Source organism: Barbus barbus (genome assembly GCF_936440315.1).
Source record: "Barbus barbus genome assembly, chromosome: 16".
NCBI classification, from domain to species: Eukaryota; Metazoa; Chordata; class Actinopteri; order Cypriniformes; family Cyprinidae; genus Barbus; species Barbus barbus.
The window spans coordinates 13,126,256-13,151,765 of NC_136744.1; the positions used below are offsets into that span (position 1 = coordinate 13,126,256).

Here is a 25,510-nt window from a genome sequence, read left to right on the forward strand (position 1 = left end):
CATTGTCTCAAGCTTCCTTAGACACACTGTGTCTTATTAAAGGAACTACTGGAAATCCTTGCTTTGAGAAGTGTTCTTTTTCAATAGTGAATTCTGTTCATCTACATATCATTGCTTCTGAAGAAGGTCCATTTTCATCCAAATGTTGCAGTGAGAAAGTATCTCTGTGTGGATCGTGAAGGGGCCGGTTTTGTGAATGAAGAGCAATGATACTGCTCCTCAGAAGGAGGAGATGGTAAACAGCTTGAGTGGCACTTGTACATGCAGCGGTTCGCACACACACACACACTCCTGTTACTCAAACAAATGAGGTGAGAAGTTTAACAAGCTACCTTGTCGTTAAAGAGGCCATTTTATTTATTTGGGTGGGCATGAGAATTTCCTTCCCATTAATTTCCCTGAAAGAAACGGCATCCATGAGGTTTGCAGTGTAATGCAAATAACAAAGCTGAAATCCCAAAGCTTGGGTAGATAATTGCAGGGTCTAATGAATTTTGATTTAATGAACGTATTGATGTGGGCATTAAAAACTCACAAATGAAAAAAAAAAAGCAAACTGATTTCGATGCTTTTCAGATGAAGAGCAATCGTCAAATAACATCGGAGTTCTCCAAGCTTGGAACATGAAAATATTTTGCTATACATGCCTTTTGTCTTGTTTTATATGTATATGAAAGCAATACAAGACACAAGTAATGAAGTACAGGAGATTTATTGAAATGGGCTGTACCATCACTCTCACCCTTTTATATGGTAGTCACAGACAAATACACTCAGATCTCTCTTCTACACTCATTCATGCCGCATGCCAAGACAGATGTAGTACTTCCAGATGAATCATCAATAACTACATCTATGCAAAATATTTAACCATCCTACCGGAAAGTGTCACGTTGAGAAAAGTCCTCATCATAACTATGATTTTTCTAATACCGTAATCAAATTCTGAGGGTAAAATTCTATATTCTAAGTAGTGTTATTTATACACTATTGTAAATTCAAGTTTTTGGAGGAAATATAGGAAGAAGCATTTTAATGGAAGGAGTGTCTGAGTATAAAGTCGCTTACATCAACGGAAACCCATATGATACAGAATACTGAACAATTGTAACAAATGTATATATATGACATGATTTTGCAGCACCAGAGATTAATGTGTAGAAGACACCAAATGGAAAATAAAAAAAGGTATTCAATTATTATTTTCTAATTTAACTGTGGCTTATGTTTTCTTTTTACTTTTGCCCTGCTACTATTCTTTATGGAGAAAAAACACTTTCTTTCTTTTTTCCCATTCTGATTTTCAAGTCTTAATGAAGCTATGTGAATTTATCTAAACCATCTGCTGGGGAAATAGCAGCATACAAACAAAGATGATCACTGTAACATTTAGAATTAAATAGCTATAAACCTCTAAATATACAACAGTAAAATGTTGAAAATCAAAGATGAACAGCCAAGCAAGTAGCAAAACAATGCAAAAATAATAGGTAGTCTAAACACTGGGATTAATAAACCAATGGATAAAAAAAACTACACATTAAAAATTACGTTTCTTGATAATCAACTTAAAACCATGACAATCATTATACTGTTAATATTAGTGAAAGCAAACAATGCATCAGCATCATTTCAGCTGTAAAAAGTGATAAAAGAAGTGCTAGGTAATATCTACACAGGATAATCAACACCGTGTTTGTGATTACAGACATTGCTGATTGGTCAAAATACATTCAGCGTACCACACAGAATTGCTCTGGAGAGAGATGCATAGCAGTTCCAGCTCAATGAGGCAAAACAGACAGAAGCAGCAAAGAGCTCCGCTGAATATGATCAATGCGAGTCAACACTTCTTATCCATCCGACAATAAGATCTACAGCAAATCTTAAAACAATTTTGAACCTTATTTGATCGAAAGCTCTTGAAGAAAAAAAAAAAAAAAGACACAGAAGTCCTGATATTAAAAATAGAGAGAGCGAGAGACAAAGAAAAAAAAAACTTGCTAACGATATGTACTATAGCAAAACTCTTTACTCTTCATCCTATAATTTTTCTGAATTGAATTCATTCAATGAAAGATTTTTGGCCAGTGACGAATATAATGCAGAAATTCTTTTTTTTTTATATAAATAACATGCTCCTGGTTTAAATAACGTGAGCCTGGCATACAACATTTGCAAATGATTTGTGAATAAAAGCTTTAACACGTTTATCCATATTACAAAGGATAAACAATTTTGACACGTAAACAAAACTATATGGAAAAACTAGCTTCTGTCTGCTCACACAAAATGTAATGGTCTCATTTTTAGAAAACTGACATTAAAATAGAGCGTTTAACTAATGTCAGCCCTGTGTAACACTGCACGTGGCACTGAATGATTTTAACGTGACTGGTCAATTACACACATGTAAACCTCTCCAAATACATAAAATGTGAGTGCACAAAACAATAATAATTTACAGATCATTTTAGACTTCCTTTCCAGCACAACTAACCAGCACAGTGTTTTACCATGTTGTTAAGAAAAACTAGCTCTGGGAAGCTTTCTGCAGAGCTATATACAAAGAGAACATTTATACTATTGTGTCTTAAAAAAAATCAAAAAGGGGTATTATGGCCTAAAGAATTTTTTGTTCTTCACATGAAAGGCTAACATATTAAAATGGGTTATTTTACAAACTACAATCATTCTAGTTTTCTCAAATGTACATTTTTATGTATGCGGGACGCACATGCACCACTGCTGTACAGTATGCTCCAGTGTAACAGCCCACGGTGCAAAATATATGCGGAGTTACCAAGAATGATAGCCAATGTCATTTTCTCACCAGATATGTGCTAGAGATGACACAAGATGAGAAAAATCACAGTAAATACTATAAGAAGTGTCCTACAAGAAAAGCATTGGGAAAGCAGTTAAATGTCAGAGTACTGCCTTGAAACTATAAAGCAATCTGTAAACAATTGTTCTTCAGTTTTTGTCTACATCGCTCATCACGAAACATGCAATACATTGTAATGAATCAAACCAACTGAAATGTTTCCATTATGAGGCATCAAGACGTGCCAAATTAATCAGTTATTTGTTGTGGTTTTAAAAAAGCATGGGCTAGATTTGCTCTGGTAAAATTAGAAATTAAAAAGGGGCTATATAATACTTATGTGCTTGATTTACTGACCGGCTATCTTAAGTTTAATCAACACTTTGGTGTAGTCAACTGTAGGCAGCCCACGCATTTTGACAGTCCTGCAGTACACTAAAGATATTCAACATCAGTAAATTCCAGTTCGAATGAAGTCTTTGGAGACTGGATGCTCATTTCTACACTTCTGTCATCGCTGTATATAACAGGCAGTTTTTTTTTTGGACTTAAAAAGTGAACAGTGTTATTCACATACACATTTGCTCATTGCAATCAAGCTCAAAATAAATATTAGTAGTGTAATTCTGTACCAAAAGTTTTCAGTACCGTTGTAACGTATCAATATGGCACCAAACACATGCTAATATCATGAGTCTGATCACTCTTCATCTACAGAGTAAACACCCTCAAAAGTGACAGGAGAGTTACCCTGTCACCCCAATATGCCCTGGTGCTAAAACATGCAGTAAACAATCACTTCTATGTCCTGTGGTGCCATCCAAGAAACAAACGTATATCAATTGATCTGGTACAGCCTTTGAAGTATGAATTCAGTCACAGAAAATTAAAGGCCTCGTATAGACAGTCCACCCCAGTGATCATCGCAAAACACAGTGAGAGTATTAAGTGCTCAATTCTGTTATACTAACTGAATCCAAAATAAAAGTCAACTTAAACACAGTTATTGTCGGTAAAAACATAACATCGGTTTCCTCGCGCAAAAACGCAGCTCTAAACTATGAATGGCTGCTTGTGAAGATTTTCAAAAACGTATTAGTCAACAGCTCAAAAGATTCTTTAAAAAAAATCTAAATAATGGAGAAATCTAAAAAGGGGTTTGGCATCGCCACATTTAGTGCCTATCTTTCTTCACAATATATCCGGTTGTTCTTGCAAACCTAGAGTAACTTTACTGCAAGAAATCTGTCCGTGTGTGAACAAATACACTTGACCTGTCAGAAATGACATTCCAGTGTCCTTTTACAAGCAATACATATTTTGCCAGAAAAAACTGTTATAATATACTTTGGAGATCCTTTACTTCTTTGAGATCTTCCCAGCTTTTCTCTTGGGCTCATAGGGTGTTCTGAGGATACTGGGTGTCTCTTCCATTACCCTGACCAGCAGGTTATCAATGTAGTCCTCCAGCTCCCGAATATGAGCATCTTTCTTTCTCACCACCTCTTTCTGCTTGATGAGCTCTTGCGCAACTTCTTCAAAGGAGAGATTGCTGTAGACCGCCATATTCTTCTGCAGATGTTCAGGCTCCTAGATGTAAGGAATAATACATGACATTATTCTTAAATGTTGTTAAATCTTGACTTTTGGCCATAATATGCTGGGGGTTCAAACTGTTCTCTGAAGTAAATAAATTGTTTGCTTCTTTTAACCTATAATTTGATACTGTAAAATTTCCTACCTGGTCTCATGGCATAAACGTACCTGGGGGCACTTTTTAGCAAGACGCGAAATATGTACCAATAAGTACATATCACTGCAGTTTCCAAAAGAAATGAACACTAGAGGCAGTAAAACTCTGATGCCTTTTATTCCTTTTCACACAAATTTACAGAGTTTCGATTAATAAAGCATAATTTTCGCACAATTACTTGAAGAATATCATGTTATGACTTCAAAACAATATTAATATGCTGGGAGATTTGAAAACTGATGCTTCTGAACGATAGCATCACACATATCCAGCTTCATATCTATGGGTTTTCATAGACGGTAGGTTTGTTCGGTAGCTCACGGAGTACGGGGGAATACTTGAGAGGTGAGTAACTACGATTCGACAAAACAGTTCAAATCTGCATATAAGGAAGTTCAAATAGCACGGTTGCATCAACAAATATGTTTTTATATCGGTTTTGCATTTGTCAACACTATCGGGTAGGTTTAGGGTTGGGTTTGGTGTAGGGCATATTTCCAACACGATTTTTAGCGACAGCCCCCTGATATTTGAATTCTGAACCGCCGTAATACGTACCTGAAGCAACGTCATAAAAACACAGCAATACGTACCTATATCAACGTAAAAACGTGCCAGGATTTACGTATCGAACCCGTGTTTTAGCACCACTCAGTGGACAATTCTCTTTGAAACTGCGGCGAAACGTGCTGTAAGGTACATAAAAAGGGTCTCACTAAAAAGTGCCCCCAGGTACGTTTATGCCATGGGACCAGGTTGAAAATTTCCAATGTGAAACATGCTAATATGCTAATTTAAACACTGCACAATGTATACATGGATAAGCAATAATGCTAGTAGTAGCTGGACTAATAATTCTGGGACTCCAAAGTAAACTAGTGAAAAAAACATTCCATTTTTTTATGGGCAAAATATTTTAGGAGACCAGATCGAAAATAAACATGTTATTTAATGCTGCCTTTAGAGCTTACTTGATAAACAAGATTTTAGTAAAAGTGTTGCTCTAAACGCTCAAGCCTCAGTTCTCTCAAGCAGAGCGATTATGTGCTGACATGAGAAGTGTCTGTGTCTGATATTGAGGAAACGGCAATTTAGAAACATTTGCTCATCTGCTATCTAGTGTCTGACAAATTCACACTTTCTGCTGTCAAGGTGAAAACAAGCACTAAATGCGGTCAGTTGATATAATCTCTTGGAGAGATTATCCATTTCAGAGGTGTCAAAATATGAGTGGATGACTCTCAGTCATGCCTAATTACTAATGATTAGTTAATTACAATAAAACTGCCACCCAAAATCAACATCAACAAGACAGAGCCGAAATTCATCTAATTACCAAACAATCCAAATAGCTCCAGAAATGAAGTACTTGCACCAAATCTACACTGATAAGGTTGTGTTTAAAGAAATTACATTTAAGACCTTAATACTTTTATAATATTATAATAAATATATTAAATTAAATAAGGTTTTAACAGGGACTAAAACCTTTAAACAACATCAGTGTGATTATTTCAACTGTGAATGGTGATTAGGGCTGGGTAACCAGTATGAAAAAAATCTATTTTTCAAATTGAATACCTCCAAAAACAATATTTGAGACTTTTTACAGCCTCAGATTTTGAAAAGTGAATTTAAGACATCTAAATATTTTGAAGGACCAGCCCTGTGTGATGATATATCTATATAAAACCCATAAAAGTTATCTGTGTTTACATGTATAATACTAAATGGAAGATTAATAATAATCTGCATTCATACATTGCACTTGTTAAGAAAAGAATACTTGGCAGGAGCAAGCCTCAACACATTTAACCTGAAGCTTCAGAGTCTGAACTGCTTCTGGGTTTGAACTTGATCCACCATATCGGACAGCTGTTTATACATGTGACAATTTGATTATGATTATCCTCCTTAGATTACGGTAATGGAAACAAAACATTCCTTCTCTTTTTCCCTGAGGAAACAGCAGAGCAAATTTGACTCCATAAAACTACCATTCTAGAAACTAAAGCAAAAATACAAAAAAGTATTTAGACACGTAAATCATGTGAATGTCATTGCATTAGACAACAATATATAAAACCAAGCAGGATTTATTTTAAATGAAAATGTACACTTTCCAAGCAAAACATTTGCTGAATGAATCTATTGTTTAAAAATATGGTTTATTGTTAAAAAAAAAATTAAGCAAAAGAGTATTTGGATGCTTTATGGTTTCTAGTAGTGGGATTTTTTCCGTAGTCAATATGATGAACTACACCTGTAGTGAACCTGAACTGACTTCATGCATCCACAAAAAAAATGATCACAATTTCAAAACACCTTCCAAATTTGTTTGCTGATGCCAGTTGTGTGCAATAAACATTCATACATTTTTAGGTGTGCTTGCTGAGTTGAGCGTTTGGTAATGCTGGTCAACAGACAACGCAAGCCAAAACAACTCTCTCTGGCAATATAGAACAGCTAACACTGAATCAAAGGAAGATTTAGAGAAGGAGATGCTGCATGAATAGCAAAACCACCAGGGCACAAGCTAGCGGGGGCAGGAAAAGCGCCCAGGAAATGACCATGAACTGGCAAGCAGCTGATGAGCAGATTTAGGCAATCAGGAGTGTGGGAGAGATAAGACTTCCACTTGGCATTCTTCAGTTGTCTCATTATGGGCACTAATGAGGGCCTTTGCGTTGAAAATCTAAAACTCCAAGTCCTTTGAAATGCCTCGGCCGGCTCTCCCCCCACCCCCCATCCTTTAATTAAGGCCTTAGAGTGCCAGAGACACTATTTCACGGATGCAGTGTTAACATAACCTCAAAAATGGGTGAGGAAAGCCATTTTCAGCAACGCGTCTCCAGTTTCAACATTACTTCAGCAGCTATTCTCACACAGCAGGCAAGCAAACGTCGCATTACTCCGCGCTGGACACGATGGCGATCACAATCAGTATAATTATGACAAAGTGAGAGAGGGCTCCTTTCCACGTTTAACGCTGACCTTGGTTTGACCTATAGTGTAAAATTAGACCAGTGACAAATTGCGTATTATTAATGATTAGGTTTCCAATTATTGAGTGAGAGAACATACTGTCCAAGATAGCTTGCTAACGAAATGGAAGCGCACTAATAACATCACACTACTTCAAATTACACGCAGATCAAAGACGATGACCACCCATTTCAGCTGTTAATTAGATAAACGGCCCTCCAAGTAGAGCTCTACAAGTGATACTCAGTCAGAGATCAGCATCAACGACTTCCATGTATAATAGGGCTGCAATAAATGACCAATTAAAACTTCAAAAACAAGTTTTGAAAACTTATGAGAAATGTGGTCAAACTGTGTCTGGACAGACTGGACAGTGACAATGTCCAAATACATCCTTTTTTTAGCAATGTATAGAAATGGAAAATAAAATTATTATATTTAGTGTGGTCAAATGGAATTTAGCTTTATTACAATAGTGTAAAATATAAAAAACATACAGTGTACACTTTCTTTGGAATGAACTTACATGCTGTCTTGCACTTTTCATGCCGTGCTTCTTTTGAGGAGAGGTTTTTAATCTCTGTGTAAGGTCCTCAGTACTAGTGGGATTTCTCATGTTGTCACTGCAAGACAGGAAGATAGACAAAATTGTTACTTCAATAAATACTTAATGCACTTTCATCTTACAGAAAACCCCTTCATTTAACATTCAAATCAATTTAAAATGGTGAAATCTTGGTCGTCGACAACGACAACAACAAGCATTATTATGAAACACATCACATCCGTTAATGCTACTGCTACTTGCCTGCAGAAGTTCAATATAACTTTTGAGTTGACTTTTGGTTATCTGACTGAGGGTCAGGAAATGGTTCAACACCCCCTCACACGCAAACAGCAAGTCTACTTTTCATTTCTCAACAACTGGTCACTGACCACAACAAAGGCATTACAGCCAGTTACGGCACTCAGTAAGTGGGTGGTGAGACCAAAATCTTTTATCACATTATGAGCAATTTTATACCACAGTGACAGTATAAATATATATTTAAGTGTTTAAAAAATTTGGGGTGGAAAGTTTTTGAAAGAAGTCTATTATGCTCACCAAGGCTGCATTTATTTAATAAAATACAATAAAAACTAATATTGTGAAATATTATCACAATTTAAAATAACTTTTATTTCTAAATAAAATTAAAATGTGATTTATTACTGTAAATGGCAAAACTGCATTTTCAGTAGGCTTTACTCCAGTCTTTATAGTCACATGATCCTTCAGAAACCATTCTAATATGCTGATTCTAATATTGGTTCTCAAGAAACATTTCCTATTATTAGCAATTTTGAAAACAGTTTCTTAATATTTTTGTGGAAACCGTGTTTTCGGGACTCTTTGATGAGTATTAAGCCTTAAAACAGCATTTATTTAAAGTAGATCTATCAAGTTTTAGCATTGTTAATGTCTTTACTGTCAATTTTGATCAATTTAATGACCTTACTGTTATCATTTCTTTCTGTGAAGAAAAAAAAAATCTGACTGTCTGAACCCAAACGTTTGAACGGTAGTGTATATTATATGCAATGTAGTAATGTCTATTAGACAATCTAATGGCATACATGTATTTATAAAATTATTAGCATTTAAAAAAAAATAATATAAAATTATTATTTTTAGCAACATTTTAATAAAAATACACACAGCAAGTGAATAAGTTATCTAAACTGACAATGCTTGTCTGTAACACATAATATAGATAGTCTGATGTTGAATTTTTTTTAATCATAACAGGAAATTTGGAAATTCAACCGGCTGACACATTTCTTCCACCCATACCACAGCTATCAAACACCACTGCAACTTGCAAGAAAATAAACTGACTTTATGCTTATATGGGCGTACCGTTATGAGTAGTGTTTCAATCTTTTAATGACAAAGTATTGTGAATAGATGGGATCCATCAAGGATGCTGGTTATGTATAATGGTGGAAAGATCACACAGATCTTTATGTACTAGACAACATTAAGCAGGTTTGTTAAATGTCTTTTTGGCTGAACTATGACCCCTGGAATACCTGTGATCTAAGATGAGAGAGTAACTGGAGAGGATGAACGGCCTGGTAGGCTACGGGCAGATAAATTGTTAATTGAATGGTCTATCTCTCGTTCAGATCTCATTACTGTTGCATGGTCAGGACCCTGTAGTCTGAATTGGGCCTAATGACATTGATAAGGTCTTCCTAATGACAGACTTTCTCTGATAAACATGAAGTGCTTGACTGTCCTCATCCAACTCTACTGAGAAAAGAGCAGAGGTTGGAAATGACAGGCAAATGTAACGGTAGAATTGTTCCTCAGCAATTATTGCTGAATGAATCATACTATTATATATCACACAATGCATTTAAATACAATTATAATATCATTAAACATTACTGATAAATGCTAATGGTATTTGACCTCAAGTAACTGTAACGAAAGCTTGACGTTAGCTATACGTATAAAAGGCACCAACAAAATGGCTAAAAACTAGTCATACCCGGATCTGTAGTGTGAGAGGAAAGGGTTGGTTTCACTTGAGGTTTCACTGGTAAAGGGGTTGGGAGATCGCAGGTCTCCTGAGCTTCCTGTTCGCATTCCAGCGGCCGTTTTCTTTCCTTCCTTCTTCCCAGTCACTCTGCCCAGAAGACCGACCTTCTCCTTCTTCTCTTTCTTCTCTGCACCCCACAGCATCCCCTGATCTCCCTCGAAGGGATTGCGGTTGCGTGGGAGAGTGGCGAATTTCTGGGGCATGTTGTCTCCGATCTCGGAAAAGGGGTCACATGGAACATCGCTAGTTGGGCAACCATATCCATCACTCTGAGAGTGTCTGTGAGATGCAGCGACCCCTGTGGATGAGAAAGATGGAACATTTTCTTTAGCGCTTCTCCATAAAGCGCTACAGGGATGAGGTATTTTTGTAGGCCGAAACCTAGATACGCGTTAGCATTTTAGCACGTTTCATCATCCCGAAGGCAATGACTTTTTGGTTGCTTGAAATAATGTCTGTGGATAACACAAGCTCAAAATGTTTTCACATTTTATTCTACAACCAAAAATACATCAGTAATGAGCCCTAAGCTTTTAACTCACTTAGTGACTAAATGGGACAACAGTGGTTGTTTATCCTCACCTTTCTCCTCAATAGAGTTCACGGAGTCGAGTTTGGGCCTGAAGTGAGTTCCTATCAGATCAGACATGGAGTGAGCAGCAGAAAGTTTCTGCGTCCCAGTGAGCAACGAGCGTTTTGGCTTGGGTTCAGGTACAGCCTGAGGGTGAGGGTGCTGGTCTGGCAGAGAATCAGTCTCGCTCTGTCCTGAGCGTGGAAGGATGGCGGAGGATGTGTCTGAAAAGGCACCGTCATGTTTGCGACCCTTCATCTTTTCCTTGAGCTTGGAGAATGGTGACCTGGGTTTGTCTCGCATAGACAAATCGAACATACTGGCGGTCATGTTGTTCCGTATGAACTGGATGCTAACTTCAATCTTGCCTCGATCTTTCCTCTTCTTACCTGTTCGTGAGTCTAGCGTGTACCAGCTGACAAGAGAGAGAGACATGAAGTATAAGACAATTTTTTTTAATAAAACTGTCAGAAATTCTGAAAGGCAGGTATAACAGTCAGAAAATAAATTAAAAAAAATGTCACTTTGATGGACTGGGATGCAACTTATTTTTCAATGAACTTTATTTATTGTTTCTTCACATCTTTTGTTGTTCACAGTTTATTTTCTGTAAAAATCCAAAAGTCAGTGGAAAAATCTGTTTTTGTTGAAGGAATCAGGGTGATGCTAACTTACTAGATTTTTCTTGGAAATTTCCAGTTTCCAATTTTCCAGTGAATACAATCTCTGCACAAAGGTCAACTAGTAATCAAGAAACATGAGTAGTCAAGTTAACTTAAAAAAAAAATTCAAAGCATATTTAAATTCTGAACACAGCTGCTACAGAGCTACACACCTTTGGCCATTGTTTCATAAGCGTGGTTGTGTTACATGTTGTTCTGTTTTAGTTGTGTTTTGCCATGCCTTCCGTTGACCTAGTTTTCCTGATTAGTTAATTAGCTCCTCACCTGTTTCTGTTTCCCGATTATTAAGTTTAGTATTTAAAGCCTGTGGTCTCCCATGTTCCTTTGTCTGCTATTATTTTGGATTTACGTTTGGTTGCGCCCTTCTCAGTCAGTGGATAATTAAAGAACTCCTTTTGTACTCCTTCGTCGTGCTCTTTGTTTTATACACACCAGACAACCCTAACAGGTTGGCCTTTTAGGTGTTATTAAAAACAGCTAGGCTGGTGGTACATGCACCAGTAATTTGCAGATGTTCCAGTGTACTTTCACAGCTTGATTAAAAACAAACAGGAGAAAACCGCACACTCTTTCACTTCTCCTTTTCTGTGAAACTCCCCTGGTGGGAAGACTCTCTTTTAGGCTTTGCTCTGTATGTATAATTCATACAAAAACGACATGGGGGCAATGTGTTTGTCTGGCCAGAAACCCAATTTCACTTCACACAAATCCACAGCATAGTCCATTTGAAAGCCTTCCCCCTTCCTAAGAACGCATATTATAGTAGGGATAAACATAATTCCCTGGTAACTGCAAAGGTTTGGGCCACATAAAGAATGTGAAGTAATACGCCCCCATCTAGGCCATTCCACGACTCCTGTTTATTTAACCTCTTACTCTTTTTTTTCTGCTGGAAGTAATGTGATTGATGCTGTAACTGTGTGAAAAGGAGGTGGCATTTGCACAAATCTGGTCTTTGTTCATTGATGCACATACCGGTATTTGGAGATTATGAAATGGACAATATTTCAGCAGAGGCACATGAATCTTAAGAGTGGCTGAATATTGATGCTCCTGCAATTCAAGATACTTGGAGCAGGATCATTAATTTAGAAAATATGGTTGTGAACACTTAGGTATAGGTATAATACTAGACAGAGAATTTTATTCAATACAGGATGTGTTCAGTGAGCGGATGCCATACACCATTTTACACCAGCATAGCTAAATGTATGGGGGAAAACCCTATATCTGAAGGATAGTTTTATTACAGATTTGTTTGTTTTTTTATTTATTGATGTCAGTCAACATTAGCCAAAACTGCAAATTTATTGTGCAGGTTAATTCTCCCTGGTTTTTTTTTTGGATGTAGTAAAATAACAAAAAAAAAAAAAAAAAAAACTATACAGCGATATTCATAAAAATATATTTTTTTTTATAAAACTTTAAAATTAAGATGAAAATAGAAAATATAAAAATTCTAAATATTAGTGAAAACTAATAAACAGTAACAGATACTGTACTGATTACCTGTGTACTTTTATTATGTAAATGTATTGTTACTGTTTGAATAATTATTATACTTCTTATTTACTTAATATTATTTTAAATGAGTATATATGCTAAGATGGAAAAGTCAGAATTGCAATCGTTCTGTACTTCAAAATGAAATAAAAAAGGAATACCCCCCCCCCCCCAATTTAATAAGATTGTTAAATGTAATATTAAGCAAATCTCAAAATGAATATCAATATTCCATACTGTTCATTATAATGGTGTAATGTCAAAACTCACATGTAGTGTTTAAATGGACTGATTTTAGTATTTTGCAGAAAATTTAAGACAGAATGGTATTAAAATGTTGATACTGGCCTAACATGAAAATAATCATTGGCTTATCTGTATATATCTATATGGTACCCCTATCTAAATGACAAAGGAAGATCTTGAATCTTGAATTTTAAACTTGCGATGATATCTATTAAAACTACTTTATTAAGACCTGATAAACTGAGTAGAATGTGATTCATTATTATTGTAAAAAACATCACTCGGGCCCTTTCTTGACATCAGCGCTAATTAAAAAGACACTTGTACACTTACAAAGCAGCCTCTAGAAATGCAGTTCAACACTTCTGACCTAGACAGTTCTTTCATGCAAACACTACTGTAAACACTCCTTCAGTATCAGAGCACGCTTCCCTCTGGGGTCGTCACAGGCTGCCATCTTGCTGAGTGCTCGTCTTCCATCATGGCACAGCTAGTGAATGATGATTATGTTTCTTTCCAAGACCATCCACACACTGGGGAGCTTGTAGATCCGAGGGAAGAGGGTTTACCTGGTCTCAGGCCCAGTGAGGGAGCTCTGATCTGGGCATGTGGAGAGCCAGCCAACCCCTCTTCTTCACATGGGAGTCAAGGCCAAGATAAATCTTCCTCTGCCTGGAACCACAATACTCCCACTCTGCGAGGGCCGCTGGGAACCACCGTACAATCAACAAACACAGGTGTGCGATAATTAGGGCCTGTCGACTCCAATGTCGAAACGGACTCTTGTACCCTTGCGTCAGTTAGAGGAAACCCTTGCATGAACAGAGTCAATGGGGACTGCTAACTCTGAGAGTCTTTCCAGGGGATGCGAAGTTGGTAAAGTGATTTGTGTCATGAGTGTCAACAGTGATGTTAGCAATCGGTTACAGTACATAACTTCCTCCCAAGGGTGTGATATCATAGGATTGCTGAATAAATAATGCTTGCACTGATTCTGACATATTGCCAATGATTAGAAGCTTGGAGGAAAAGTAAGAAAGCAGCGATAATTATATTCTAGCATAATTTTATAATAACCTGATAACTGTGCACAATGAAATCGACTATACATTTAATATCAGCCTATAAATATATAGTTCAGTCATGAAACTCTAGATGGCGCAGGCTGAACTGTTGTTAACGTAACTGATGATATTCAGAGGGTTAAATACTTATGGCACCGTATCGCCATATGCTTTGGCAGTAGCAAATTCCTGTTCTTGCTTGCAGCAGCAGCAATAATCTACAACTACAGCAATAACCAACAGCAGCAGCAATTCAGCAGCAGCGTAGCATATATATTCCGCTAAGACCAAGTACATTAACACTGTCATATCCATTACCATGCTAAAATCTTCCGAGAATTGTCATGATTGAACTGATATTGTACCAATTTTCCATTACATGAGAGGATCTCCAGTGTAAAACTTACATGTAAATAAAAGGCAAATTACAGTATTCTTAAAAACAACATTTTTGTAATTAGTGTCTGTCATTTGCCATATTCATTAACGCCAGGAATACAAGACACTGGCACCGCCCTTTCTACTGCAACCACCCATACTTGTTTCTCTCATAATACTAATAATAATAACCATGCTAGTCTGTACATGCCCAAAAAAGTGAAATCATAAAAAATATTGTCTCTCTTATGAAGTACTCTTGACATTTAGTTACAGAAAGTAGTCTCTGTCACATCTGACAACAACATTTGAGGAAGTCAGAGGACTTCCTCTAAGGAAACACACCTGTTAGTCACCAGGGCCTGACAAACAGAGAGGAAAATATAATAGCACGCATGATAATCATCCTCACTAGACCTGTTCATCTACCACAGGGTTGTGACTCAAACTGCATGGAGTCAAAAGGCCTTTATCTGAGTTTCATGCCCTTCTATAGTAATGCACAGCAATGGCATGTCCATAGACGTTTAAAACTCAGACGACAGGTTTTAAAAAAAACAAAGACAGGATTACGTCAGAGGATTACTTCAAATGAAACTGCATCACTAATTGTTAGCCCAGGTCATTCAAAACCTTCAATCATGTTATACTTTGAGTACTATTAGCTGACTTGGCTTCAAAATGCTGACAAGCATTAAACAAAGGGGTCAATGTAGGATGATATGTCAGAGCGAGATTTTGTGGACTGCTCTTAAATAATCAAAAATTCTAGTTAAAAAGAAAAGAGAGAGAAGAAAGGCCTGTGATTTCAAAGGATCTTGAGCACTGCATGAATACAATTTAAACAAAATTGAACCGTAACACCAAAAGAGGAGAAGACATTTATGGTGCTTTTCCACTGCGTGGTACGACTCGGCACGGTTCAGTTTGCATTTCCGCTGCAGTTTAGTACCGCTTTAGAGTAGGTGGGATTATTCACGTGTCGTCTCAGTTGCGCCGCCTCTACTGCCGTGACTCCTGAAAAACGTTTTCATTCCGCGCATATCAACGAGAGGACAGTCTGTACTTCCTAAACAGACAACAAAACAGCCATTTTTTGATCGTTAAAAGAAAAGTGCGCTCATTCAAAACAGTTGATCCTTCGCTGGCTGTGCTGATTTAAATCAGCGGTTCGCTTGGAACCTCGGCCGAGGTGGTACTAAAAAAGTACCAGGTACTGTACCCAGTGGAAAACCCCCCAAAAGTGACCCATACTGAACCGTACTGTACCATGCAGTGGAAAAGCGCCATTAGTGTTGGGTTCCTTTAAGTTGCACTTCTGCTTACTTGAAAGAATGCTACATTTGTATAGTTCTACAAGACTTTTGATAGATCTTTCAAAGATTAGGCATCAAAAATGAATGAAATATTTAACTCACTTACTCAGTTTTCCGCCGTTCCTTGTTGTCAAATATCTCATTTAAGTTGATGATTTTTTGGCCCAGGAATTTATCCAATCCAACCAGGGACCTGTGCATGACTGTGAGGCACAGCTCATACACCTCTGGATTGCTCTCCATCAGCAGCCCTGGCAGTTCAAATGAAGCCTCTTCCCTCCACACCGGGCTGAGGGTCTTCTCCGCCACTGAGGTGGAGTACTTCTCTTTGCCCAGCTGGATGATGGTGTAGGCATCGTTGGTGCCATTCTTGCCCTTTGGCTGCAGGTCTGTGGCTTGAAGAACAGTGGCTTGGACGTGAGTTGGAAACCACTTCTGTGACTGTCCGCCCAATGACATGATGACTTCAGGTGTAAAATTATGGATTTTGGTATGTGAAATAATAAATGTATTACTTCAATTTGGCCTTGGCATTTTGTTTAGCTTCTAATCACATGAAATGAGCGACCAAGAGTAGATAAAAAAATCGAAAGTTATGTTTAACTGCATGGGAAGAACATATTTGACATTACAAAAGTCGCATCTATTAACAAAAACAGGCAATGATGTTGTTACACTCTGCAAACACCCCACACATTCACCCCGCTCCAATTCAGGTCACCTAAACCAAAGAAGAAAAAAAAAACAGTCTCAGAAAAATAATATTAAAACTTAAATTCATTTTTCAAATGACACCTAAATAACAAATGTAACCTAAAAATGAGTGACTTTACCAATGCAACAAACTTAAAAAGTTAAATTGTTTTAAAACATTTAATTGTTTTTGAGCAAGTGATTTTTTTCTTTGACCAATTTTACCGTGGTAACCACAGAGTTTGTAACTCAATGTTTGTTTGTTTTCCTTTCTGTATCTAATACTTACAAATATTATTCACATATGTATTTGTTTAGTTTATCAAAAAATAATAAACTGCATAAATTCATGTCAAGTACATATAGCTGTTGTTACAACCTACAGTACTAGGATGGACTGTAACTTCATTTGAAAACATGTTATAAAAATGTCTATGAATTTATTGTAGTAAATAAATTGTCCAAAATATTAACTATGTCCAATGAGCCTAATTTAATTTTAAAATGTTTAATTAAAAAATGGTAAACATATAAAAACGCTGTCATTCAGATAAGAAAAGTAAATTAACTCTGTAGCTTATACAACGTCGCACTGTTATTATTTTTTATGTCTGAAAAAGTGCGAGGCTTATTATGTTACTGTATAGAACCTGGTGATTCAAATAAATACCAGTTTTATCATTTAACATTACATTTATAATCGAGACAAAAAAAATACTATTATGATTATATTGTCGCTGTTGTTGTTAATAATGATTATTGTTATTTATCTCATTTCATGTTTTTTGCTCTGTAAATATTTTACATTTCAAAACACCGAGATTTGCACATTTTTCTTTCACCTCAGGAGGGTGGCCATGGGTTAAACTCAACCAGTATTTAAAGAAAAAACACTCCGCGGTCTTCCCTTATTTAATTCAATGAGAAGCACCACTGCTGGCTTTATTACCCACAGTTAACATTACTGCTGCTGTCAAACAGTCATTCAGCACAAGCCTCTGATATTTACCTCTGAGACATCTTTCTCGAACAAGCTAGCGTCGCCACTGCATGTGGGATGACCGCTTGTGCCAATCGGTATCTGTGGTGGATGAAAATGAATGTTGAAGCGACACTAATTCATCTTAAACAAATGTGTGGTATTCCACATCAGCCCTGCAGCCGACTTCCTAGTTCCTCATTTCCTCATTTCCGCCGATGTGGTCACGGGTCGAAGTGTAAACTCCTCCTCTGTTGCCGTGGAAACACAGGATTTGATCGGCGCGCGCCTGGCGCTGTTCCTGGGATTCGAATGACTGCGAGGCTTATTGACAGTTTGAGCTGTTCGTTTCCCTTTTGTTGTTAGTTTTGTCGAGAAAAAGGAACAGGAAAGTAATAAACAGCTTGTTTGTAAAACATTGTGATGCTATTTAGAATAATAAAAAATGGGTCAAATGAAACCATAACAATTAATTATAAAACACGAGTAACCTTACATGATACCTTTTTTTGAATAACTTGGATAAATGTTTCATATAAGTGACCTATATATATATAATCATGTAGTACCTAATCAGTAGAAGGAATATTCGTTTTTATTTTTATTAGCAGGTCACTCATCAGTAATAGCAATAAAAAAGAAAAAAAAAAAGGCCTTTATTAAGCTAAATATAGCCTATATGTGACCTGGAGCACAAAACCAGTCTTATGTTGCTGGGGTATATTTGCAGCAAAAGCCGATAATACATTGTATGGGTCAAAATAATAGATTTTTCTTTTATGCCAAAAATCATTATTAAGTAAATATATCCAAATTTAATTTTTGATTAGAAATATGCATTGCTAAGAATTTCCTCTGGACAACTTTAAAGGCGATTTTCTCAATATTTAGATTTTTTTTTTTGCATCCTCAGATTCCAGATTTTCAAATAGTTGAATCTCAGCCAAATATTATCCTCTCCCAACAAACTATACATCAATTGAACGTTTATTTTTTCAGCTTTCAAATTATATGTAATTCTCAATTTCAAAAATTTGACCCTTATGACTGGTTTTGTGATCCAGGGTCACATAGTAGCCATATGGAAAAATATATAATTGGACCAGAAGTTTAATTACTTCAGAATGGAAACAGATAATCCAATTGAACAAAAGCTGCATAAATTGTGGAAAACAAATAAAACGTAGAGGGAAGATCAAAATCTCCTCTCTGAAATAGTGAATGGAGTCCCTTGCAGGTTGTCTAGGATTCTTATAATGTCCACTCAGTAAAGTCAATAAATGTCTATTGGAGGCTCTTGACAAAACTAAACCAACCAAACATGTTAACATACCGTCTGTCAATGTTTCTTGAGTGGGGACGTTGAGGTACTGATAAGAGATTCATTTAAATGAGTACAGACACGTGTATCATCCCAGTTGACAGGTTCATCTTAACCAAACACACCTGCTCTTTCATTTTATTATTTTTCTCTCTCCTTATCCCCATCAGCCTGCCATAACCGCAGAGTGTTGTGTACATACCAGAGTCAGAGGCATGAGTCTGGCACATTCGTCACACATAGATTATAACTCTTATCTGGAGTGTATCTCAGGATGAAAATGGGCCTGGTGTTGTGAAATATTAGGTCACATAAAATGCATTTAAGACAGCTTAAACTGAGGAGGGGCCCTCCTACAGTATGTGCCATTTTGAGTTAAGCCTCACTGCAAACACCAGGAAACAGCTGAGGAACCAGAGCGGAAGAATCTCCCTGAAGATAGCTTCATGGACCAATCAAACAATGTTTAAATTATGTATGTATGTAGTTGTTCCTTGTTTGCATCACTCCGGCTCCGCTGTTTATTTTTACGCACTGCAGACAAACTATCTGTATATTAGTGGTGGACTTTTTTTCAGCAATTTTTTCTGCAGGTTGCTTTGTTATGCCAGTGGGTGGCGATAACTCTTTATAACGAGTGAGCCAGTTGAATCATTCACTGACATGATTTGTTCAAAAACGCTAATTCGTTCAAGAACTAAAGCTACTGTGTTTATGAGTGAGTCATTAAATTATTCACTCAACCAATTCATTCAAAAACACAGATTTATTCAGGAATGCAAGAAGTGACTGTCTTTATGAATGAGTCACTGAATCATTGCTCATTCAGAAACAAAACACTGCAACACTGCCTTGTGGGAAGTGCTTCGACATACAGCGAACAATCTTGATAAAAAATCTTGCAAAAGGGTGTTTTCTCAGCAATGGCATAACAGAACCATTGTGGGCTCCCCAAAGATATATCAGTGAAAAGCTCTTAAAAACTTTTTTCTTAATATTTAAATAAACCTTTTATGCAATGGAAAGGTCCCATGGATGTTAAAGGCCCTTCATTAACTCACAGATGCCAATAAAGAACTTTTATTTTCAAGAATGTTGTTGTGCTTTAGTTCACGCTGACTTCGAACAACCTTTCTGATCCCATATGTACTTTACATCTTGTCAGCTTTCTAACTATCCTATTTGAATAAATGCCAAAAATAATAGTAGTCATAATCAAAAACACCACTACTGTATGTTACACCATTTCTGTTGTGGCTTTGTTTGGAACTATTTTCACTGGCAGAGACAAAATAAAGATAGATATAGGAAAGAATAAAGTTTTTTCTCTCCATTCAATAAATTTAGCTCTCAATTTTGCACTGTTCAGTTCTAAAGAATCTCATGGGGTGGAAGAGGCTCATGGCTGTAAAGAGACACCACCAGGGGTCATGACACCAATCCTTAATTTGACAATTTGTTAGACACTTTCATGTATTACCTTCTAAGACCATAATACGCCGTGTGCCTCTGGAGTGGGATAAAAACATGAAAGGCTCTACATTCCAACCTCACCTGCTTCCTTTTATTGTTCTCCTCTGATAGAGTATATAAAGGAAAAAAATCCATCAAGTCATAAATTAGCCTAGAGTAACGTATGGCCTCAGTCCACTTTTCCAGAGGAATGATGTTGTAGCCCATAAACTGTCCAATATACAACAGGACCCTGTATTGCATATCAGTAAGGTCCACGTGTTGGCCTGTATTAGGCATCATCTTTATGGGCCCGAATCCTCTGTAAGGTCTCTTGCCACGGTCAGACAGCTGGTTCTGCTTTAGGACCCTTCCTTCAATATAAGTTGTTTTACATTTATTAAACACTTTTAAGCATCTCTGGCTGCAAGATTGCCCATCTGTTAGCACACGACAATATATGCGTTCCAAGTGCCGAGGGAGCACAAGGAGGTGAGGGGATGCCATTGTAACATCAATACGGCTCATAATGCACTTCAGCTTTATGGTCGGGTTGCGAGATTGATTTAAAAGGCTGTGCTTTTAGTCAAGAGGACATTCAGATTACAGATGAAAATTTAATAATAAAAAAATGCAGGAGAGAAGAGCACAAATCACTGCCGGTGCTGCGCTCTGTGGAATGCTAGGGTGTGCAATGCATGGTGATATATAGATCTGCAGATGTGCATGTTGCCTGCGACGGCTGGAGCAGAAATTGTTGGGGGAGTGTGGCTGCCAAAAGGTCCATTGTGTGTAACAATACTTCAAGAGTGTTTATTTGAGTATCACTAAAGGCTATAACCTCTCACCCCTTCATAGCCAACTGTCACAGAAGTTAGGAAGTTGTGCTTTGAGCATCGAGAAAACCTCTGAGGCCAAATCATAAACGGTGATGGGTTTGAAATACATTTAACATTGTCAAAAGTAACATTAAGATGTTTTATGAGATCACATTTCTCATATCTTATCTTGTGTCAGCACAAATTCTCTTCATGATGCAACTGTCCGTGTGTGTGTGTGTGTGTGTGTATTTTGTGTGTATTCATATGTCTGTCTGAATAATCACAAGAGGTTATTGAGGTTACCATATATTTTATGACTTCAATCAAATGACAGTAAAAGGAACAACAAAATAAAACATTAAGTCATTTTTGGAATTTTCACAGAGAAGCGCAAAACTGCTACTGGTACGATACAGTCGAGTTGTGCTTATTTAACGATGCTGAGCATTGTGAACTGGCAAGCAATCATTTGCAAATGTAAACATACTGTCAGTATGTTGTAAGGTAAACACTATGAAGTAAACAAGTTATAGCATTTGCCAAAGTGTATGCTATCTGCATTCCAGTGCATGAATCGAGTGCTGCTTTTGAACGCTGTTCTGTATGCATGAGAGGATGTGCAGACCAGGGATATGACAAACAAATTAAACAAATGAGAGTGATTAAAACAGCTGGATCCACAAATGGCATGACCAATTCAGGGAATTATGGAGGCAAATGCATGCAATTATAGCAAATGAGGTACACCCACTTTGCGCTACTCAGATGTTGCATTAATTTAAATGGTCTGTTTCTGCTGTGCAATTCCTATTACATTAAATTAGCAATAGAATCCCCTGTGTCCTTCTGCTGTAATTCAGCTGAAGTCTTCATAAAGCTCTTCTCTCCAAAGCAAATCATTTGCAGTCGGAGATCATCATGTCGAAATCCTCAAATGGAATTGCATTTCATAATATTATTGGGAAATTTGGAAAGAACACTAATAAGGTTGGTTTTTAGGTGTTATGATATTCTTATCATTTTATCAAAACTAATTCTGGCTTTCCGAGAAGTGATTTTGTAATTGTTGGGAGTTTACCACAGTTTTATTTGATTTATGGACCTTTTTTCTTTTCAAGACAAGAAACTGGGGGAGAGAAGGGGGAAATGGGAACAGGACACTCCACCAAAGGTTTTAATTTGATATTAATTTATATTAATTTTTAATTAAATATATCCCTGAGGTAACAAGTAAAGATGACTATTTTTCTTTTTTTTTTATTCCACATTAACTGATATTTTTTATATACTTATCAGTTAATGTGGAATTAAAAAGTAAAAAAGAAAGAAAAAATTAACAACCTTCACTTGCTACCTCAAGGATATTTTTCTACACAGTCTAATCCATTAACTGCTGAACTACTGTAAACTAATTTGCCAAGTTGATTTAGTCAGATTAAACATTTCTGGCTCGATTAAAACCCAGTTAATTTACTCGTTACCACATGAAACGCATTTTTAAGTTACATGAAAAACACTTCCTCTCATTTCAAACTGGTCTTTGCACTACTGTATCTTTTCGATTGTAAAGCATGTCTAAACATCTCATATTTTTACCCAGTCATTCCATTCTCAATGAGTCAGTGAATGGTTAGCCACTGTCATGTGTTCAACAGACAGGATGCTGAGAGATTGACAGAGCAATACTGAGCTCATGTCTTCAGGGGGCGAGTGAACAGGTGTCCCTCCTGCTGGAGTTTAAGAGAAGTCCCCTGTGCCACAGCCTGAGAGAGCGAGATAGTAAAGAGAAAAAGAGAGAGAGAAAAGACCCACATGTGTGTGCCCCGCGGGCCCTCTTTCCCCCCTTGTGTGCATGTATATATTAGAGTGATGGGGAGGTATGCAGTGCCATAGTTCAGACACATGCTAATGCGCTCCCAGAAATAATTTGGGAATAGATGAAGGAGAAAGGCTTTGAAGGTGTTGTGCTAAAGTACATAGGGGCTTTCTGAAAGATTTAAAAAATTTGAACATTATGGGCAAATAACTATATCGACAATTATATTAAAATAACAACCAGAAGTCATTGTAAGGGATGCACTGACTGACAGTAGAACTGCATTGTAACATCAGATTAACGTATTGATTGTACCGTATGTATGCCTTGCAGACAAACAAATGTAATTGTTGTGATTAAATTAATAAATTACTCATCTACAACTGCCGCATTCTGCATTTGTGCTGTGATTAGACTAATAGACTTCCATTTGAGTATCTGTAAAAAGAGCAAACCTATCTTTGTTTCACACTTGATGAAAGAAAACGTGTCAAGCCCATATCAAAGATCTGTCCATTAGCAGATGTGCCGTGTGAGTTTATCTCTCAGTAAGATCTCTCTGTCCGTGCTTGATGAGTTAAACGATAGCATGTCAATAATTCTGACATCTGATAACATGTACTGGGCAACTGAAGATCAGGCATCTCCCCTACGGAAACTGACATGTCAGATTTCACAAGCCGATATTTCAGTTTAATGTGTTTGTTTTTGATGTTCATTTTGTCTCAGATATACACACATAAAATATATAATGTTATTTCTAGAACACTGTTATATTACAGTACTATAAAGAATACTTTAGTAAGGATGGCTTTTAAGTGTTATGGTCTTATTATTATTTTATCAAAACTAATTTGGGCTTTATGAGAGGTTTCTGAGATTTTGTAATTGCTGTTATATATACAATATATATATATATATATATATATATATGTATATATATATATATATGTGTATATATATACAGTATATATATATATATACAATTTTACTGTAATTATTGAATGTCTAAACAACACTCATACTCAAATTATCTATCTATCTATCTATCTATCTATCTATCTATCTATCTATCTATCTATCTATCTATCTATCTATCTATCTATCTATCTATCTATCTATCTGTCTGTCTGTCTGTCTGTCTGTCTGTCTGTCTGTCTGTCTGTCTGTCTGTCTGTCTGTCTGTCTGTCTGTCTGTGTGTCTATCTGTGTATTTATAATGTTATATTAATATAAAGACTGTCAATAATCAATGAACATGTTTCATGTGTGTATTAGCTGTTTTAAAAATAATTGTTCCTTTGTGTGTGTGTGTCTTCCCCCAAAATGTAATACAGCATGAGCAAACATACAGCTGTCTTTGAGGTAGGCAGTGAAACCTTTTTGCTCTCAGAATTTGAAATTACTATTCCACAGTTTTTCTTATAGCCTGAAGTAGGAGAAACGGAGAAAAAGCTGTTGCGGCATTCCATTTTTCCATGTAGGAGTATAAGAGCCTGTGTTATTTGCATACCAGGGACATATTTAAGCTGTATTACATGCAGGAGAAGTGTTACAGGGAAAGAGGCTATACATCTAAAGTAATGATAAGTTCAAAAAATGTGTGAGAAACAGCTTTACCCTGCATGGAAATAGACTCTGTGGGATCATTAAGTCTCCTCGGCTTCAAAGTGCTAAAGCGCTCTAGTGAAAGCCTATTAGCAGTCACTGCAGCTCAACTCCGCACTAAACGGCGTGCTGTTTTCATGTCTTCCCTCAGTGATAAAGCCTTATCTATTTAAGATGCTTGAAAATAGCTAATATTGAGCAGTATATTAGAATAAATTAAATAAACACATTGCATATATATAAATCAAACTCCATGCGGTTAATCACATACACAAAGGAAAGACACCCACATTGAAAGCCTCGCCGAATAAGCAAAATCTTACCACAAGACGAGGCTTTTCTCAATCTGTTTAAACAAATCAATCAAATTCTTAAAGATATTTGTGAAAATGTGCAAAGATTTATTATTGAATGCATATGGACAGAATTCTGTCAACAGCTTTATAAAACCTAAACACAGACAAACGCATGATACAATTACAGTAATCAGCACATCAATTAAACACAAATTGCACAATTGAAAACACACTTTTATATTGTACTGAATGCTATGATAAACAATAACACACTCAGCTTATAGATTAAGTAATGTACAAGTTTTGTACTCTTCACCACACTGTGGTGTATAAATGCATTTAATACAGAATAATATATGATTTATTTTTGTTTACCACTGACAAATACAGCTGCCTTCTATCAGAGATTTAACACAATTTGCATATCAATTGCTTATAGTTTGCATATTTAAATTATATAAAATGCATCTTATAATAATATAATTAAATTGTTATTAATAATACATGATTATTTAGAACATACATTTGTTTAAAAACTGTTTCACAGTTTTACAGACAGCCTTCATTTGGTGCAATACATGCCTGCATGTAGAACAGAATGATATTTATC

General features: G+C 36.5%; 1 protein-coding gene across 1 annotated transcript; it reads right to left on the minus strand.

Annotated features, from left to right (window-relative positions):
- Window positions 1-697: 697 nt before the first annotated feature.
- On the minus strand, window positions 698-17,800 carry LOC306882740 (rab11 family-interacting protein 2-like). Its single transcript, XM_079437592.1, has 6 exons — window positions 17,617-17,800; window positions 16,021-16,635; window positions 10,736-11,139; window positions 10,103-10,451; window positions 8,092-8,188; window positions 698-4,417 (listed from the first exon to the last, which is right to left on the minus strand). The coding sequence occupies exons 2-6, from the start codon at window positions 16,371-16,373 to the stop codon at window positions 4,187-4,189; spliced, it is 1,434 nt and encodes a 477-aa protein (XP_079293718.1). The 5' UTR covers window positions 16,374-16,635; window positions 17,617-17,800; the 3' UTR covers window positions 698-4,186.
- Between the last annotated feature and the right edge of the window lie 7,710 nt (window positions 17,801-25,510).